A 22,133-nucleotide genomic window follows, 5' to 3' on the forward strand; every position below is an offset into this window, starting at 1 on the left:
ACTATTTAAACAGTCATATTACAAAGTTTCGTGTATTTTGCACTATTTATATAATTTTTATAACAAAAAAAATCTTGTTTTTGTCGATTATGTTTATGCGACAAGGGTTCTAAGTCCATGGAGTTATGCAACAAAGGTTCTAAGTCCATGGAGTTAGGACCATTGTTGCATTTAAACCATGATTTGCGAATCATTTTTGCCTAAATATATCAATGAAATATATTAATTTCACATACCTGATGACTTTTAAAATTATTGATATAGTCTATTTACATTAGGCTTGTGTTCTTTTTATTATCCGAAACAGCCATCAAAGCCCTGAACTCTTTGATGTCAACTCATTGTGGAGTTAGACCCAGTGTTGCATACGTGAAATACCATTTTTTTCCCAGTCTTAAACAGAAGAATAAGCTGCTCGGGGAGTTAACCAGGTGCGGAATGTTCTTTTTTATGCCACAAATGCCCTAACTCCATTTTGGCCAAAAAATGGAGATAGGTACCTTTTTGCACGGACCCCTTCAAATTTATTAAAAGTCGAAGTTGAAAATAAAATGTTCAATTAACAAAGTCCGGCCTTTCATTTTGTATCCAATTATACCCAAATGGGGATTAATTCGTTCCGTATTCAAAAAAATAACAATCATCTTAAAATTGTTGTTTTTAATTTCTATTGATTCTTTGAATTTTAAAGTTTTTATTTGACAATACCGAAGTGGTTTGGATGTTGAATGCAGCGGTCAGATTTAAATAGGGGGCGGGTAGCGGGGAGGGGTGTTCTACACTTCCATTCTTTATCTGTTGCTAGACGATGTTCTATTTTCTTTGCGAATTTCAAGTTTATCATAATTATTCTATTAATTAACAGGTAATGACTCTACGCACGATACATTTTCGATATGAAAATGATCCAGCATGTAAACATAAGAGATAAAAACATTAGAGATTATATTAGGTATTTTCCTTCAGTATACATGTAGTTATAGTTCTTGATTTGATCCAGATCTTACGAATTTAGATTTTTTATAACTACACTTTCATCGTTTAGAAGGAAATGTCCATTAAAGTTCCAAAGTAGATTTTAAAATTCTAGATATCACGTGAAATGTTTGTTTTTGATTCACAAAAGAGTTCCGCCACGTGATGTATTAATCCGAGTGCGTTCTTATTATGGCACTGATGACCGAAAGGCATTAAAGTATGTCACATCAAAACCATCTTGCTTATATGCTTCAGTAACTTTTATGATCCGCTCTAATTAGTGGACATCCTCGAAATTATGTAAAGGGCTTGATTACCTAGGTGACCTATGTTTTATAATGTCATTTGCATAATAGTTACGTAATAATTTCCAGTACAGCAACTTCAGTGACATGGAGCCGCGTCCCCAAAAGAATGTAGATGTCGTTCAAGTCGGAGAAAAATATACACAACAACTATTTGAAGTTGTGGGAAAAAACTAGATAAAATGAAAGAAAATATGACATTTTTAAATGTAAGGAACAAGTTTTATATTTGTATGGTGTGTGGAAATAGACTGGAAATGCTTGTTCTTTTCTGACGAAAATAAGAATAAAGCCGGCTTTTCAGGTAAGATATGATTAATAACATCTTTATAGTGGCAAAACAATTCGTAATATGATGATAATTTTATGTAGGTTTACTTATTGTTGAGCGTTCTTTTGCCACACGTAAAGAGCGCATGTGCGTTAAAATCAAAACATCCGGGAAAAAACATAGCTACCGATAGCTTTTGTAAGAAGGTCTATATCAAATTGACCACCTCGATAAAGATCCAAAACAAGGTTCAAACAAAGAGCTATAAAAGAAAGTATTTTATACTTCTTTGGTTCAAACCAGTAAAAAGAGTTTATAATTAGTTACGTAGCTATAGTTTACACTGTCCACCTTTTCCGTTTTCCTTGATTTCTCTTCCAATGTAAGACAATACAAAGAAGTATAAAATTTCTTTTATAGCTCTTTGGACAATACCATTAATATTGAAAGCTATAAGGGTGGTAACACAATCATTTGATATTTCAAAATATCTTAATTACATTTGAACTTTTCTTTAAAAGCTATTTTGATTGGGAACTTTGCATTGAACTTTCCCGCCGCCATTTTTGACACTAAAAATATAAAATTTCAATTCTGACTTTTTTGTTCATGAATTGTCATAAAACTTTCAGGTACTCATCACGGACAATTTCAGGATTCTATAGCGCCCAAGGAATTTATCAAATTAATTCAATATTTTAATATAATATTAAGTACAGGGTGTAGTATATATGTACCAACTTTTAAAGTTTTAGCAAACATAGTTTAAAAGTTATAATCATTTAAATGTTTTCCGGGTTTTCCGTCAATACTTTTCCGGGTTTTCCGGGTTTTAAACTTTCCCGGCAGCAGAATGTTCTTGTACAAGTTTTGTATAATGTCGGGAAATACATGGGTCAGATTGTTTACAGCGAAATGTTTCTGGTTATAAAATCAACATTTTTAAGATTTCCTTTTCCATCCCTAAATAGCTTTAGAGTTAAATATGCATGATATCTACATAGGCGTAACCAGAAATTCTTGGACGGGGGTGCGAATACGAGTCGTGAAACGACGAGTGGGGGTAGGTGTGGGGTGGGGGTCTGGAGGGCCTCCCCCCCCCCCCCCCCCGAAAATTTTTTAAATCAAGAAGTCATTTCGTGCGATTTGGCATGTATTTGAAAGCTTACTGATGTGCAACTCAATTTATCGCTTTTTTCTGTGAACAGTACATAAATAACGTCAATGGACATTCCAGGGTATTTTGATGTAATGAAATTCCCCCCCCCCCCCCCCCCCCCCCCCGGTTACGCCCTTGATCTAGATCTTGCAAAACAAATTCAAAACTTACGAAAACTCCATTAGATAAAACTCCGATCAAATAGTAATTTACCGTATCCATGGGAGAGTGAATAAATATTTCAAGATACCGGTTCATGATAATATAAACCGTATATACGTGTTTTATGTTCTAGACATACGAGACGTTGGTTTCTGATATTGAAGCTGTAAACACTGGATGTCCTGCAAATGTTTTACTGCTTGGTCCCACGGGTGCAGGAAAGTCATCGATTATAAATTCCATTCTCTCTATAGTTGCGAAGCGACGTGTCAATAAAGCATATACTGGTAGCAAGGACACAAGTTTCACAACAACTGTACGTATAACATATTTTCTGGTAACGTTGTAACTTCGGCTGAAATAATTCGGACATTGTCCAATAAGATGGAACCGTACATTTGTATACCATAATGTGTTTCAAGTTTATCCAAAGATACTAGTAAGTCATTTTACGACTAACAGTATTGTACGACTTAAAGGTCCATTACTAAGGGAAAGTGAGTTGGCAATTTTTTTCATAGCCAGTGCATAGACTTGTGCAAGACACTAAATAATGAAGATTGGCAGGTCAAAATTTACAGAAGGTCTTTGGAACTCAAAGAAATTTATGTGTATTATGTTGAAATTTCAATGAATCGACAGAATGACCCCCCAGGTCTTTTTAACTTTCTTCATACTTCATAGAAAAATAATTGTACATATACTGCGATTTATTTTGAATTTCTACATACCAACTTTCATTTTCCAATAAAATGAAATAGTTTCTGTGCTTTTTAAAAGAAATTAAAATGTTCACTTTCCTTAGTATTGGACCTTTAAACTAGTTTTGTGTACAATTTATATAGATTTTAATGACTGTCCTCCATATGCCAGTGCATTTAGATATTTTATATATGTTTGAATTTGTTAGATATTAACAAAAGCTGACAAATTCCATAGCAAAGTATCTAGTTGTCAAGACGCTTTTTGACATGTAAAGAATATTTCGGGAAATCCTCGTAATGAAAACTATGAACATGGAGACGTAAATATCATATCACTGTATAATTCTAGTAAATGTTACTAAGTCTAAACGAAAAACATTCTTTTAAACACTATTGTCAAAATGATTGATGACACATTTGTAAATGATCATATGCACAATTATCAAATTAGAATTATTCCGACTGAATATTGTTCCATTATTTCTAATATTGATAATAATCTAACGGAAAGATCTAATTTATAAGATTGATAACTTACTTAATAACAAACAGCTGTCTCACTGTATCTTAATATTCTAATATTTTTTTAATCTTATCTGATGTCTGATCATTTTTTTTTTTTTTTTTTTTGAATGCTTACTAAATAGTTTATTCACAATGGTATTTATGCTCATTTATGTTATATGTCATTAAATATCTTAATTTTTGTCGTATTTTTATGTATTTGTAAAACGCCATTGAATATGTTTTGCATAAAAATAGGCGTTTAATCAAATGAAACAGTTTCAGTTTCAGTTTAAGAAGCTGCTGGTCACTAATATTTTATACAAATTCTGTTTTAGTATGATCAATACAAGGATGAAGGATTTATGAAAAATTGTTGTCTTTGGGACAGTATGGGAATTGAACATGTGTTCGGAGGTGGCCTTTTGCTGGATGATCTAGTGTACCTTTTGAAGGGACATGTAATGAAAGGTTACAAGGTATGAAAAAGAAATCATTTGAGCCTTTTGGAAAATTGGAGACTACTCTATCAAAATTATTCACATAATATACATTGTACGTCAATTGAAATAATATATTTTACCTTATAAATAGTTACTTCAGAAGTATTTGAATAAAGCCTAGATTCGCGTCACAAGTCTGACAAAGCAGAGCAATATTATACAGAATCTTCTGTACATAAAGTAGTGGTCTCTCTCAATTCAAGTTTGTACCGTGATGCAATTGATGACCCGAAAGTACAAGATACATTCATATATATGACTACGCTTAGAATTATGTTTTAATATTCAATTTGTAATAACTTTATTATGCTTTTCGTTTATCAAATAGAAATGAATATAAGATCTGCGAAATGACATAATTTGAATGAATGTTTCTAAGTATCCCTAGCTCCCCCCTCCACATAGGAGAACTAAAGCATCTATAATCGTTTTATTTCATTGTTAAAACTATTTAGTGATTTGACCGGAATGCCATTTTTCTCTTCTTACATTTGTATAGATGTTAAAACCCCATGCTGTATTTCTTATACCTGGGTGAAATAAAAGTTTTGTTCTGTTCTGTTCTGCTCTATCATGCCATATATTAAAAACTTACTGGTGTAATTGAAAAAGTGAAAAATATCGAAATTGATGATGTTGTAGAAAACCTCTCGAGTTCATTTGCAGACGATGTGGGTAAGATGTGTGGTATACAAATATATGTACTTAAAGGACTAGATCTAGATCACGGCAGTTTGCCTTCATTGTAACAGCAGGACATTTTCGCAGCATGGTTCCAATATACAATGCCAAAAATTAGAAAGGTGTGAAACTCAACTAGAACTAGTACTTGTTAATTTGATCGAAGAGATTTTTTCCACAAATATGTATGTGAAGTTGAATAATTTATAATTTTAATAATATATTTTGATTTTTTTACGAATGACTGTTCCAGTGTATAAAAACACAGAATCTGTCAGTACTATTATGCAACATTTTTCAAAACAAAGGTCACGATATCTTAATTTAACTTGTTTCTCTATTATTATCATTATTATTATTCATCATCATCATTACTATTATTATTCACTGGAAGAAACTCACTATATTGTATTAATCAAATTACTAATATAAAATAATATTCAAAAAGCTAGTTGAACTTGTTCAACACTTTTTCTATATTTAGGAAAGGCTTTTCCATATTCGTTGACATTATTTAAAAAAAAATTGTTTGAATTGTTATAACTCAAAATAAATAACACTGTGGCTTTTTACTGACCTGTGTAACTATATTGTAGAGTGTGATTTAGTAGGCCTACACATAGTAAAATGTCAATAGTCAGATGTAGAAAAACGACGTCTACTTTTTTGATCTTTTTTGTTATTTTACGGTACTGCTATAATTTCTGATTCGACAGAAAGTTTTCCATCATTTTGTGATGACTATAGAGGTCGCAGTATTGACACAATCTTCATGAAACGTGAAATGAAATGAAAAAGAATATACCTGACTTCTCTAAAATTAGCGACTTTTATTCATGTCAAAGGTGGGCATATCTCAAAAGTACTTTGTTGAACAAGACAAGTCGCCGTTCAGTTATTTCGATTAAAGGGAGTCAACGAATGAATACCTGTCATTCTGCGGTATAGAACCTTTTATGATATCAACACATCAACGTTTTCAATTACCTCAGCATCACCTTCCAAAGTATTTTGCGACGTTGCAATCAATTCTTACTTAAATTTGGAAATTCTAATCGGTATATTGGCATGACTTTAACGGATACTCGCTATTCCTTCCCGCCGATCAAATACCAAATAACAACCAAATTTTCCGTCTCCCAAAGAATATTGTTGTAGAGAGGGAGCACTGTATACAGCAGTAGAAATGAGATGTTGTTGTAGAGAGGGAGCACTGTATACAGCAGTAGAAATGAGCGTACAAACTCCGCAACAATCCCACTAACCCAAAAAGAAGATTTGTTTCGTTGATTCCGAATAGACAACACATTCGTAGTGGTTCAACACCTGCACAAACACTCAAACATCTGTTATCATGTCTCACAAATCAGCTGTGAAATTTCAGTTCATTTTACTGATTGTGACCGGAGAAGCTATTTTTTCTCTCTCTCTGAAATTTAACTGGAATTCGAGGATACAATGAATTTATAGAGAAAGTGTGCATTTAGAGATAAAATTAAATTCAGAACAGGGGCCGTATTCATAAAGCATCTTAAGTATAAATGTTGACTTAAGTTGAAGATTTTACTTAAGTTTGTGGTGATTTCAGCTTAAGTCTGAGTAAAAAACTTAAGTCCTATTCATAAAACAGCTTAAACTTAAGATACGTAAGAAATGACTTAAGTCAGAAAACAAAATGGCATCGTGAGTACGATTAAAGTGTTGTTTTTCAGATAAAAGCACTTTAAACATAATTGTGCATGTTGTATCTGTCTGAAATTAATGTGTGTTTTTTTATGACAAGGTGAGCTTTTGTGATCAACCTTCGTCCGTCGTCCGTCGTGCGTCCGTCCGTGCGTCCGTCCGTCAACAATTTCGTGTCTGCACGATAGTGGTTTCGTTTATGATTTTATTTTAACCAAACTTGCACACAACTTGTATCACCATAAGATCTCGGTTCCTTTCTTAGACTGGCCAGATCCCATTATGGGTTCCAGAGTTATGGCCCCTGAAAGGGCCAAAATCAGCTATTTTGACATTGTCTGCACAATAGCAGCTTCATTTATGATTTGAATTTAATCAAACTTGCACAAAACTTGTGTTGCCATAAGATCTCGGTTCCTTTGTTGAACCGGCCAGATCCCATGATGGGTTCCAGAGTTATTGCCCCTGAAAGGGCCAAAATTAGCAATTTTGACCTTGTCTGCACAATAGCAACTTCATTTATGATTTGATTTTAACCAAACTTGCACACAACTTGTATCACCACAAGATCTTGGTTCCTTTCTTGAACTGGCCAGATTCCATCATGGGTTCCAGAGTTATGGCCCCTTAAAGGTCCAGAATTGGCTATTTTGGCTTTTGCAGCCATATAGAGACTTCATTTATGGTTTTATTTGATACAAACTTCCAAAATATCTTCAACAACAATAAATCTTGGATTCCATGACAAATCAGATCCAATCGTAGGTTCCAGAGTTATTTTATATCTGATAACCTCCCCTGATTGTAGTCAAAATGGATTTATATCAGTAAGTACTTATAGGACTTATTTGAAATTTCATTATCATTAGTTGGACTGAGTCAATCAGGGTAGATAACTATGGACTTATTTTATGTCAAATTACCTCCCTTTATTTCAAATTAAAATGGGTTTATCTCCGTAACTAATGAAGATACTGATCTGAAATTTCATTTATGTCAACAGATTTATTTGGCAGATCCTTCTTTTGTTCACTTACAATAATTTTCTTTTTAATTACTTCCCTTTTACGTTAATATAAATAGCTTATTTTTAATAACTTTTTTATTATTGGCCGTAGGGAAAACCGATACCACTTTTCTGTGGTACAACATGGATGGTACCTCCAATTTTTAGGTGTATTTTGACATATCTGTACCTTGTAAGAATTTTTTTTTCTTCTTGGTTAAATTTCTTTCCTTTGTTGTTCCTGTCCTTTGGACTTAAATATTTTTTCTGAGGACCTTCTTGTCCTCAAGTGCAATGATAACAGGTGAGCGATATAGGGCCATCATGGCCCTCTTGTTTAATGATTTCGTCCACAATAAAAGTCAAGAATTACTTATTAGGTTGTTTTATGAATAACAAATGAACTTAAGTAATATAAATTTCTTACCTAAGTAATACTTAAGGTATTGGACCCCTAATAGTAATGTTTAAAAAATAGCACTTGCTTGGTATATTCTTAAAGTTGACCATGTGTTGCACTGTGTTGCAAATTTTAAACAACTTTTACCGTGCCGTTTTTTGTAAATTTTGTATAATATATGGTATTTCCTCAAGCTCAAGTAGAGACAAATTTCAATGTGATGGCCTCTATCTAAAACGTTTGCAGAGAATTCATTGCAGCATTAATTTTGATAAAAGAAACATCAAACTATTGTTAAACAATTATTAAACACAAAATAAAACTGTAAATATCATTTTTTTTCTAGGGTGCCTTAAGTAAACAGATTTAATGAGACAGAATTCCAACTCCAACATTGAAAAATTAAGGTCGAATCCTGTAGGTTCTGTTTTGAATTTTGCTCACTTCATTAAAAAAAACCTTGGGGCAGAAGTAAAACCTACATGCATTTCTTCCACAATATGTAATCTAAAGAATGAAGGCAAAATAGTGAACTTTTACCGCATGTAACTCAGTATTTTTAAAGTTGTCTAACTCTACCCCTCCTGATTCAGAGGTAGCAAGAAGCCATTACTCTATTACAATTATAATTATACTATAATATTGTTTATAAAGTCAAGAATACCTACATATGTGATAATAAATTCTCATGCTCGTGGAAAGCATGCAAAGTCACCTTTACAGCTAAAGACATTAGTTTACACGGATAAATTTGAATTCATGATTGAATTAAGAAATAATTTATAGCAAAAGAGTGCTTTAATAACACTATTTATGTACGACTGGCGGTTATACGTCGGGCATAATAATTATTTTTATGACGTATTACCGCCCGAGTGTATAAATAGTGTTAAAAAACGGTTTTGCTATAAATTATTTCAATTCTAATATTTAATCTAAAAGAGTAGATAAAATATAGTACAGTAGCGCTCTTTCTTGGTCGCAACAAAAACTTTGACGTCACCGCACGTTAATGTGACGTCATTCCAGCATAGGCGTGTTTTAACAGAGACAAGCATATTAGAATTGTATAGAATAACACATATCTGAATGGCTTATTTGATTTATGTATAGGCCTATCATTGATTATACAAGACTAAGTAACTTGGACACTATAAATAAGTAGACAGGGTGAATCAGAGCTAGATCTAATTAAAAAAATTGAGTTCGGATATCAATGATACACATGCTGATAAGAAACATCAGAAACTTGATTCATAATTAAATAGATTCTTTCTTTCCTTGATTACTATGGAAAACACTGCAGTTTTCCGTAATGATCAAGGCCAGTTAATGTGTGTGCGTGTTTTACTAACATGTATGTTTTTAAGTTTGTTAAATTGCTCGGGGTTTTTTTTGCCATTGCCTGTCAAATACAGTATTGCTTAGTTTATTACTTTATTTTATCATGTTTTAAAGAGCAAACATATAGGCATGAAAGTTAAATAAAAGTTCTGTTATATGGACAAGAACATTCAAACAAAATGGGAGTACATTCATCTTCACACAACTTTCGTTTTTCTCGAGGAAAACTGTTATACATGTTTTTGTGGGAAAGCTCGTTTCTAAAATAATCCTCGGATTTCAGTATTTAGCCGTCATTTTCTGGCGGGATTCAAAGTTTCGAAAGAAAAGAAAAGAAATTGATTTAAATGTTTTCATTTTCTGATACATGACAACACGAATTTCGCAATATCATAAGCTAACGTTTTGGGTTTTTTTACAGAAATGCTTTATATCTTTACAAGAATAATATTTCTATATGAATCTATAAAACAACATGATTTACATCAAAAACAGGCTACATGTTTTGTTGCTTTCTATGGAATAATATGCGAGCTTAATTTCCGTGTATTGCCCAAAGCAAAATATTAAGATCAATGCAAAATCCATGACAAAGAATTATTGACTTGGGTCATGAATGACACGACTTGAGCTAATGTAAGAGAGACGATCCAATTTGAAGGGAACAGCCAATAATTAAGGGAGAGAATTCTTGAAAATTCTCGTTAAAAGCATTTATTCTTTTTTACTAACTGGGACCAGAGAAGCTACATATTCTCTCTGAAATATAACTCGAGCGTAGATTGACTTTATAGAGATAATATGCATTAATTGATATTATTAAATTCAGAACAGTTACCTTTTTGGCTTATGTGAGATGCGCGAGGATACAAGTTCGCATTATGAAGTATTGTAGGTAGGGACAATTTATACGAAGCAATCACAATGTACCAGACCAAAGACAGGTGGGCACTTAGCAGCAGAAACGAGCGTGCAACTTTCACAGCAAGTCTACTTACTATAATAAGATTAGTTTCGATGCTATTTTACATACACACATGAAGTACAGTCTATACATTCGTGCTGGTTCAACATATGCGTATATATACCCAAGCCTCTGTTATCGTGCCTCACAAATCAGCAGTGACAGTTAAGTCCAATCTACGGATTGCAACCGGAGAAGCTATATATCCTTTCCGCAGCCTTAACATACTAAAACGTATTAGCGTCTGACGGTCCTTTCACGCTTCCGTAGAAACAACATTTATTACACGAAACTTATTTTGAAAATATTTCTGAAATGTCTAGATCTGCAGCTCTCAAATACGGCTATATCTTACATCTGAGGCATATACTGGCACTCTCAGACAACATCAGAAATGACATTTTGAGCGATTTGATGAAGTTCCAAAATTATCAATGTACCCTTGGTCCGTTACGGACCCCTGTGGGATTTGTGTTTATCCAGAGCTCAAATATGTTTTCATAGATTAAAAGCTGACATGCTGTACTAAAACCCAGTTAATTTCAATTCGTAATAAAGTGCTGAAAATTGACTCCCCAACAGCAAAAAAAAATAATTGTCCACGCGGATACATTTAGACGGGGTGACCCCTGCGCGTGACCCCTGACTATCTACGAATTAAAATGCGGCTTTCGTTTTCAAGTTTAGCATTTTCTACTTTCATTTTATTTACTTCCGGAAATAGCTGAAGGTCGACTGAGGTCATTTTCTGTGTTGTCAAAAACATACATATGCCTGGCGAGATTGCATAAATATGCGCTGGCCGTCCTAAGGATATTCTCCGTTTGAAAGTTAACTCGATCCCGATGATACAATGACTTGATAGAGATAGTGTACATTAAATGTTAGATTAAATTTAGAACAGCTGACATTCTCATACGTGAGATCCGCGAGGATACATGTTCACATCATCAATTATTGCAGATAGAGAGAAACTATACGAACCAGTTAAAACCAATATATACCAAATAAATTATGGCAAAGCGTCTAGCAGTTCAAACGAGCGTGCAAATTCCACAACAACCCCACCATCCCAAATAAGATTAGTTTCGATGCTACTTCATATAGAGCAGCACATTTGTTCTGGTTCAACATCTGCATAATTATATATAAAGCACCATCGAAACTAATCTATGTATAACAAGTTAAAGCATACCTAAAGTTCCTTCTAGGGCACATCTATATAAATATATAATGATCATCTTGTAAAATTTTGGTTGCAATGTCTGTTTTATACTTCCAAAAAATGTCATGTAGGTATTTACGCTAGTTATTATTTAACATAAATTGTTAACAAATTAAATCTGTTACCACTTTCAGTTGAGTAAATACGGCAATAAGACATTGACCCGGTCAATCCGTTATGATTCGATGCATGAATTTGTTACACATAATTAGAGGGTCGCAATGGGGTTTGTTTTCACATATAAACCATGCATTTGAAGATTACGATAATATTTAGTTGTTTACATGTAAATTTGTTTGTATATATGTTATGTTCTTCAAGAACTGAGGAAATAAAAGAATCAGTCAACCATCCTCGGATTTAGTAATATGTAATCCATGGACGCGTTCAGTCAGAGAGTCGCCTCAATTAGGAAAGAATAGTTTTAACGTCAGGGGTTATTTCTAAGGTCACGGAGTTTGACTGGCCAGCTTGTAATGACAACAGCTTTCGATATCAGTAGCTCAGTCAAGTGTGACTAACCAAACTATAATAATGTTCCTTCTTAAGAGAAGGAATAATAATTTATTATTCGAACTTGTATCCTCGCGGATCAAACGTATGGGAACGTAAACTGTTCTGAATTTAATTATACCACACTATCTCTACAAAATTCATTGTATCATCGAAATCCAGTTAAATTTTTGAGAGAAAAAAGGTCCCAATCAGTTGTAAAGACTAAACTGTCACTGCTGATTTGTAAGACATAATAACAGAGATAGTACGAATGTGTAGTACAATTCAAGTGTGAATATAAAGCGGCATCAAAACTAATCTTACTGGGTTAGTGGACTTCGTTTGTACTGCTAGGCGCTTTGCCGATCTGGTCTATATATTGTGGTGATGATTAGTTCGTATAAATTCTCTCTACTATGGAAACATCGAAAAGAACATGAACCACCAATTAGTATTGTTTATATATATATAATAAAAGGTAATTATATGGAGGTGTCTGACTGAAAATTTGAGTCGGTATTGATACATTTTCTTATCATTTGGGTTCAAGGCGTCCATACAATGTTTTTTTTATGCTCCCGAAGGGAGGCATATAAGTTTTCAACTGTCCGTCCGTTTGTTCGTTCGTTCGTTCGTCACAACGTTAACTTTTTGCATAAAGGCACTTTACTCGCGAACCACTGCACCCAGGACCTTCAAACCACATGCTGATAGTACTTTTTGAGTACAAGACCCCTACTGACTTTGGAGTCACCAGGTCAAAGGTCAAGGCGCTGCGGGGGCATTTGTCACCATTAGTGACAGCTCTTGTTGTTGTTTTTTTATAATAAAAATCCACTTAAGTCAGTGCTATGGAGTGCGAGTGGTTTTGAACAAAGACTCAATAAAACCGACTCTTCATTTGTTGTGACTTAGTTATGTTCTGTTCTCCATCGAATTGTTCTACAAAGTCAAAAAGGTATCCAAACAAATCTCATTGAATGTGTAATTATCACAAAGTATTCTAAGACAGATTGGTTTGCAGCTACCAAGGCGGTATATTGGCAATTGTTCTCCGTCCTTCCAGTTCGTGTCTGTTTAATGTTGTCAGATTTTTTCTTAGTACGTAGTATGATACTGTCCTGTATCGAATAATTTATTCATTTATTTTGTTGGGTTTAACGTCGCACCGACACAATTTTAGGTCATATGGCGTCTTTCCAGCTTTGATGGTGGAGGAAGATCCCAGGTGCCCCTCCGTGCTTTTTTTCATCACGAGCGGGCACCTGGGTAGAACCACCGACCTTCCGTAAGCCAGCTAGATGGCTTCCTCACATGAAGAATTCAACGCCCCAAGTGAGTCTCGAATCCACATCGATGAGGGGCAAGTGATTTGAAGTTAGCGACCTTAACCACTCGGCCACGGAGGCCCCTTGTGTTGAATAAAGCACTATTGCATGTTTTTTACTCAAAATGTTAGAGTGGAATATAGTATAAATATTGTGAGTTAATAAAGTTGAGCGCGAAAAGATACAAATGATAAACAATTGGATATTCATTTCAGTACTGAAATAAATGCAATACACTCATAACTACTTTGCAAACAGAACATTAGATGTACGTTCTTTCAATACAAATAAATAAATCTTACAGACTTACCAACTTCTTCATGTATGAGCCATGCGACATTATGTTGATAAAAACATGGAATAAAAATGTCCAAAACGTACTGTTAGATTATTTATTCTCGTGGACATCAAATTTTACATTTTCGAGCGAAAATATTGATGTAAGATTATGAATATAGAGTTCACTCAATGAAAAGTCTTTGTTGAAAAAGACGTTAAACCCGAACACACACAAACACACTGAAACAACCAAATGTCCTCGACATATACATGTTTTAAAATATCTGTTTAACATTCAAGATTTTATTTTAATCATTAAAGTATTCTTAGTGTGCTGAATAATTTTTTTTCACTGTTACAGTGAGTTTTTCTACCTAATAAGAAATATTCTTACTGTGTGGCAATTATCACATAGAGCATAGTAATCGCCTTTTTAAAGTTGTGCTTCTGCGTTTGTTAAATGTAATCAATATTGAAATATCATGAAAATTTCAGTTCAATCCAAGAGCCAGGATACAGGAAAATGACCCTTGTTTTCGTCGCAAGCCAAAAGCCAAAGACCGGATCCATTGCGTCGTTTTTGTTTTGGATTCAACTATTGTTAATGAAAGTGGACTTGGTCCGTTCATGCCGAAGATTAGAGTGTTACAAGATGGAACTAAAGATTTAAGTACGTTTCAGAAAATGCCTAGTCTATGGAAGCCCTGGAGGGACAATTGATTTCCATACTTCCCACTTCTGACTTCTACACTTCTCACTTCCAACTTCTTGACTCCCTACTTCTAACTTCCGCACTTCTGACTTCTAACTTCCACACTTCTGACTTCCAACTTCCTGACTTTCGACTTCTGATTTCCAACTTCCACACTTCTTACTTCCGACTTCTTACTTCCGCACTTCTAACTTCTGACTTTCGACTTCTGATTTCCAACTTCCACACTGCTTACTTCCGACTTTTTGACTTCTTACTTCCCTCTTCTAACTTCCGCACTTCTGACTTCTAACTTCCGCACCTCTGACTTCTAGCTTCCTGACTTTCGACTTCTGATTTCCAACTTCCACACTTTTTACTTCCGACTTCTTACTTCCCTCTTCTAACTTCTGCACTTCTGACTTCTAACTTCCACACTTCTGACTTCTAACTTCCTGACTTTCAACTTCAGCACTTCTGACTTCAAATTTTCCCTCTTTGGAAGTCGGAAGTGTGGAAGTCGGAAGTAGGAAGTTGGAAGTCAGAAGTGCGGAAGTTAGAAAATAAAAGTGCGAAAGTTAGAAGAAGGAAGTAAGAAGTTAAGAAGTCGGAAGTCAGAAGTGTGGAAGTTGGAAATCAGAAGTCAGGAAGCTGGAAGTCAGAAGTGCGGAAGTTAGAAGTGTGGAAGTTAGAAGAAGGAAGTAGGAAGTCAAGAAGATTGCAGTGAGAAGTGCAAAAGTTTGAAGTCAGAAGTGGGAAGTACGGAAATCAATTTTCCCTCCAGGGCTTCCATACTAGTCTGTGTATTATCGATAAACATTTAAGAAAGATTTGTTTGTTTTGGGTTTAACGCCGTTTTTCAACAGTATTTCAGTCATGTAACGGCGGGCAGTTAACCTAACCAGTGTTCCTGGATTCTGTACCAGTACAAACCTGTTCTCCGCAAGTAACTGCCCATTTCTCCACATGAATCAGAGGTGGAGGACTAATGGTTTCAGACACAATATCAAATAGTCACGGAGAACATGCACCCCGCCCGAGAATCGAACTCACGACCCCGCGATCCGTAGACCAACACTCTTACCTACTGAGCTAAGCGGGTGGGCTCATTTAAGAAAGAAACGAAATAGTACACACTATATCATTTTTATTGCACCCATCTACACGCCCTATAAACGACTGTATTTCCCCTCTTCCTCTTGCGAGTGATCAAAACAATAAACTGACAGCTAAACGTTGAAAAACAACATTTTAAAGTGACTGATTAGCTTTAAAGGTATATATATTTTCATTTTATTAGAACCTGAACATGACTTGTTTCTGTATATAATGTCCTAGTCTGATGACAGGTAGAATTATATCTAAAACTCGATTGATCACTGATTTTGTCCAGAAATTATACATTGTCGGCGCCACAAGTACTTATTTTCTTGCTGGAAGAATGACCTATATGTAAATTCCACTGTTTCATGGATAAAGAAACAATACTAGTTTGGTAAAATTAAATAAAATCATTGATAAATTCTCGAATTTGTTTATAACCGTAAAGGAAAGAAGATTCAGTGCTATTTCCTGACTGTATGCATGCTTGCTTAATTTCTGTACAAGTGCTTGCGAGTTCGGTAGATAGACTGTATGCCTGTTTGTGAGTGACTTCTTTACAAAATGTCGGCGTTTCCTATGCTCCTGTAATATTTCTTCATATTTAGAACCCGCAAACAATGTTTGAAGGAGGGCGGTATAAAGCAGTCACCATGCGGTCTGTCTGTTCGATCTGTTTGTATATGTGTCCTCATATATTTGGTCGTGCAATTACTTCAATGCTATTGCACCTACCTCTCTCAAAGTTTTCATACAAACACCGGCCATATGTAGTTAATGCCCATCTTATTACTTCCCTTTTTCTTTTTAAAGTTACACTTAAAGGAGAAACACGGTCTGTGTTTCGTGTCAGTGCCATAACTTCTTTATACATTAAGGGATTTTGAAATAACTTGGCACAAATGTTCACCATCATGAGACCGTAATGCGACGATGTCTCATACAAGACTATATTTTCTAGAATTTCAAACCAACTAATATATAATCGCAACTGCAATTAATAACATGTGAGAAAATGAACAGTAAATGAGGTGAAGCGGCGCCAGATTGAATTCACTAATCCTTTGTGGATCGCTTTCTTGACAGCGTTGCACAGTAATCAGCTTTATTTTAGGTTTGTCTTTGTATTTGCCATAAACACATGCACTTTAACATGAACCTTGTCTTATTTTACTGAAAATACATTCTGAGAATGAAATAAGTCCCCATTTTACAAGCAGAAGTGCCATTAGAGGAAAAAAAATGAGGGTCTATTACCTCACCTGAGCAAGAAGTGCTCTAGAAGAGCTTTTGTGATTACCCTGTGTCCGTCGTCTGTCGTTGTCGGGTATTTTTCCCGATATCTGGAGTAATGATGTTATTTACCTTTGTACAAGAACAAGGGTAGCATTAATAACCCTGACAATTACAGGGGCATAACTATATTAAGCTGTTTTGGAAAGTTGTTCACATCTTTATAAAACACTAGGTTAAACACTTTTGAGGTCAATAACATATTGTGTGAAGAACAGGCTGGATTTAGAACACATTATAGCCCTGTTGATCATATATTTTCTTTAAAGTTGTTAATAGATATGTATTTTGTCAATAATAAAAAACTCTACTGTGCTTTTTTTGGATTAACCAAATTTCCCTCAACTCAGTCAATCGTATTGCTCTGCGGCGAAAGATTCTAAGTTACAATATTGATGGTAAATGTTTTAAAATTATTCTCAACATGTATGATAAAGCGAAGTCTTGTGTAAAATCAAACAATACTCCATCTGAATTTTTTGTGATACAGGAGTTAGACAAGGTGAAAATCGTTTTCCTATTCTATTTTTGTTTTATTCTGGAATGATTAATAGCTTTTTGTCTAGTAAATTTCATGGTCTTCAGTTATTTTCTTATAATGCTAGTCATATGTTAAGTGATAACGATTTAAGTTTTCTTCTTCAAGTTATATTTGCTATTGTATGCTGATGACACAGTAACCTTAGCAGAGACCCCTAATGACCTCCAGTCAGCTCTTAATGCTATTTCAGAGTATTACACCTCATAGGGGCTAAAGTTGTCATATTTTTGAAAAATAAGAGAGGTATACGTAATGCTTCAGTATTTCAATTTGAGAGTGGTAATATTTTAGAAATTGCTGGCTACTTCTCATACCTAGGTATTCAATTTTCATTCAATGGCAAGTTCGGTAGAACTGAGGCTCATTTAGTTGATCAAGCACGCAAAGCTATGTTTGCAGTTATTAGTAAATTCAGGGAGTTTTTGGAGTAAGTTAATAAGCTCCAAGGAAAATAAAATTTGTAATATTTTGTACGGAACTTCTCTCACTGTCTCAGAGGCAAAACAAGAAATTTAACTGGTTATGTTATTTTAAAAAAAGTCTTGATTCTCTTGGTATATCTAATTAGTCGTTAGATCAGAAGATTCGCTCTTGTAACTCCTTCTAAAATGCTGTTAACACTTGAATTAAAGATCAGTTTATACAAAACTGGAACTATTCAGTTAATAACCCAAGCAAATGTTTAAATTATAGAATGTATAAACACGAATTTGTATTTGAAAAATATTTCAAGCTTTTACCTTTTGACCTTAGCATTTCACTTTGTAAATTCAGATGCGTGAATCATGTTGCCAATAGAAAAGGGTAGATTTGAAAACAATGCAGGAGAACAAAGTACTTGTCATTTGTGTAATTGTAACATATTTCGGAGATGAATTTCCTTTTTATTACAAATGTATATTTCAAAGTTGATAAAAAATGTAATATATTTTTTTTTCTATCAACATAATATTCATCTATATATTTAATATATAAATGAATATTATTTTAAATATCCAGATACTCTCAAATTGTCTGACCTTATGAACAATTACAATAAGAATACTTTGTTAAAACTGACTGTTTTCTGTAAAAAAATGATGTCTACTTTTAGATAAATAGTTAGTTCTCATCCTCCACATCATCAGTTACTTCTGCAACGATTTGTCAGATTTTACATGCCAATCTGATTTTGTTACTATGACTTGTTATTGTTACAATTGTTGTCAGAGGCCCAAATCCGCAAGGACATATTCCTGGCGTGTGTGCGTTATCACTATCAAATGCAAACTATTTCTAACATCAGAAATAGCGGTAAATCTTGACAGTCAGTAAACATGTCGGCTGTATTTGTAACGATTACATGTTTATCAAAGTTTATTATTGAGAAACGGGGTTAAACCATTAGGCCATTCGGCTATTTTGTGCTGCTTTTGAATCTTGTTGACTGATTCACCATGAAGTTAACTCTGAATTACTAATAAGGACTTAATCGACTTTTCCGAAAATATATTCGTTATCCTTTTCTATTTATACGTTCATCCGCAGGATACTTGCGGGTGAAATAGTTTTGTTTGTTGTTTTTAAATCAGAGGATCATTTTCTTGCAGACGGACAGACAGACGGGGGTCAACCTATAGTCCTCTCCTGTCTCATCTCACTGATATTTTGAAATCGTAAGGTAACATTACTTCGTGCGATTTCCATAGGGGATCGACGATTAATATCTTGCAAGACATGGTAGGGAACTTGTGTATACATTCAGTTTCTAATTCGTATTTTATGATAGTATATGAGTGTAAAGCCAACTCTGAACACTTGCATGTAAACGATGCTGAAGCATTCAATTAATTATTTAATTAAGTAGGATAGCGAGTCACAGACACTCGAATCCAACCACCCCAATGGATTAGTTTAAGCATCGCATGGGGGTGGGGGGGGGGGGGGGGGGGGGTCGACATTTAATGGCAGTATAAACATGACGACTGATTAAAAGGAACAATTTTATATGCATATTTTTTATTTCATTTACGCATTTCAAGGACATAAATCGCCTTTTGTAATCGCAAGATGGAATACAGTATCATTCGCAAATACGAATTCAGATCAAATATCAAAATTGGCAAGCCGGCATACAGTAAATGTTTTTTTACCGACTAGAGAAAAATTAATTTCATTCAAAAACGCAACAGAAACAAAACATTTTATTTACATACATTTATGGAGTATGCATACTTATTACAGAAAACAAAATGGATAATTGGATTACAAATCAATTTGGCGTGATATTCATCAATTTCTTGACATCGTCGAGAGAATTTTCATGCAATGAGTGTGATCAGTCAACATTTTTTAAACATTACCTGTCAGTTGCATCTATTATATCATCATATACACATATTTATGTTAGACTTACCGTTTAACTTAAATACACATAGAGTGTAAAGCCAAATAATGAATTTAATGACGATTCGTACCTTTTCCGTGTCATTTTATTGTTTTGATCACTCGCAAGAGGAAGCGGGGGATACAGTCGTTTATAGGGTGTGATCTAAATAATATAATCAATAGCTAAGTATAGAGTTATGTTTTGAAGATATGAATTTGGTATTGCAGCCCTTCCGCAAATGTGGGAATAACTAGTAGTACAAAATCGTTCATTGCTTATCTCTGTAGACAATTAGATGTGTGTTTCCCCTTGCAATTACTCTTGATAAGGTAGGGTTTTCTATAAGTAACACATTGTGAAAGCAGTTGTTATCATATAAAGAGAAACGTTAATGAACATTATGAATTAGTTATGTAGGCTTTAAGTATAACAGTTAAACGGCCATCTTGCCGGTGAAAATTCATTTAACCGTAAACACGCAATGTTCAACCAGGCTTGCTAGTATCTTGTTTTGGAGAATTTAGACAGAAATGAAAAATGGACTTGACACAATTATTTCATTCCTGTGAAGTATCATTGAAACCCAGCAAGAGGTTTATGAGATGAAGTATGGACTAGAATATGTACATTTTAGGGCTTTATGTATAAACATTTAGAGGCCTTAACTCAGTGAAAAGAAGACTGTAAAACCCGTAATATATGCGACCATTCTTATCCATCAATAGTATAGAAGACGCCCACACAAATTTTGTTAAAAAATTACATTTAAGGGCGCATAACTTTGCGAACAATAAACTGACGTACCAAAGACAAGCACAATTAGGCTTCATATCAATCACTCCTGTGAAGTTCATTTGAAATCCGGCAAGGATGTTTGGAGACGAAGGGCGGACAGTAACCTCTAAATAGATTTTATGTATCATGATAATCAAAGGACCAGAACTCAGGGGTGAAAAATCGTTCAACTGTAAATACAACTGGGTTTGCTACTGATAAATACTGCGCAGTTTATGCAAATTTCTCAAATAGAATAGGGGAAGAATTTTTGAAAAAAGAAGAAAGTATTTAAAAAGTACGTTTAGTAAACCATAACTCTGGTCAGAGGTATTGGAGATGAGGGCGGACAAGCTAAATGCAGTCGGACAGACAGACAGACAAACACACACGCACGCAGACAGATAGACAGACAGACAGATAAATAGATTGGAAGTGGACTTGGAATATTGCCAAATATGTGCATTTATCACCTTTGCCTCAAACGTCCTTGTATATCCCGTCGAGAAACGGCAAATCGTCTGGAAAAGAATTATTCATTTACTCTATTCTCCTATTTGTGCTCCATTTACATGTTAAAGAAGTAATAGTAAATTTTTGCAATCACAACATTTTTAAAAGAAGTAAACAATTAGAATATGTTTAAGTTAATAGATTATTGGAATATATTAAAAGTAGTAGACAATTAGAACAATTTCAAAAGTAGTAGATAATTAGAACATTTTAAAGTAAAAGATAATTAGAATATTTTCAAAAGTACGAGGGTCCTGCAAAAAGTTCTGTCATTGTGTTCGGATTTCTTAAGTGCTACGTTTTATCAAAATTATTTTTATTACAAACCTTCAAGGAACCCCCCATTTACCGAAACACATTTTTGTAATGTTTTACCCAATCGCGACAAAGCAGATAAATAATCTACTTTTGGTATCTGTTTGAGACACTGATAAATGCCGCTGCCAAGAGATTTTCTGGATTTATATTTCCTTCCAGAGCCTTGGAAATAAAAAAATGTCACAGGGACTCAGGTCAGATGAATAAGGCGGATGGTTTACAACTTCCACCTTTTCAGAAGTCAAGATAAGACTTAACAACCTCGCATTTGTTAGAGAATGCGTGTATAAAATGGACTCACTCGGGGCGTTGAATCCTTGATGTGAGGAAGCCATCTAGCTGGCTTACGGAAGGTCGATGGCTCTACCCAGGTGCCCGCTCGTGACGAAATAATGCACGGATGGGGCACCTGGGGTCTTCCTCCACTAACAAAAGCTGGAAAGTCGCCATATGACCTATAATTGTGTCGGTGCGACGTTAAACCTAACAAATAAATAAATAAAACATTTGTACCCAGGTTTCCTCACCTGTTAGCAAGTTAAA

At 34.4% G+C, this 22,133-nt stretch overlaps 1 protein-coding gene across 1 annotated transcript in view; it reads left to right on the plus strand.

Annotated features, from left to right (window-relative positions):
• LOC128559896 (interferon-induced protein 44-like) overlaps window positions 1-22,133 on the plus strand; it is a 32,566-nt gene that overhangs the window by 6,197 nt on the left and 4,236 nt on the right. The window contains exons 3-5 of the mRNA XM_053552934.1: window positions 3,009-3,191; window positions 4,422-4,562; window positions 14,487-14,661. Coding sequence (XP_053408909.1) covers window positions 3,009-3,191; window positions 4,422-4,562; window positions 14,487-14,661 — 499 coding nt within the window. The remainder of the gene's footprint in view (window positions 1-3,008; window positions 3,192-4,421; window positions 4,563-14,486; window positions 14,662-22,133) is intronic.

Source organism: Mercenaria mercenaria, chromosome 10 (genome assembly GCF_021730395.1).
Source record: "Mercenaria mercenaria strain notata chromosome 10, MADL_Memer_1, whole genome shotgun sequence".
In the NCBI taxonomy this organism is placed as follows: Eukaryota; Metazoa; Mollusca; class Bivalvia; order Venerida; family Veneridae; genus Mercenaria; species Mercenaria mercenaria.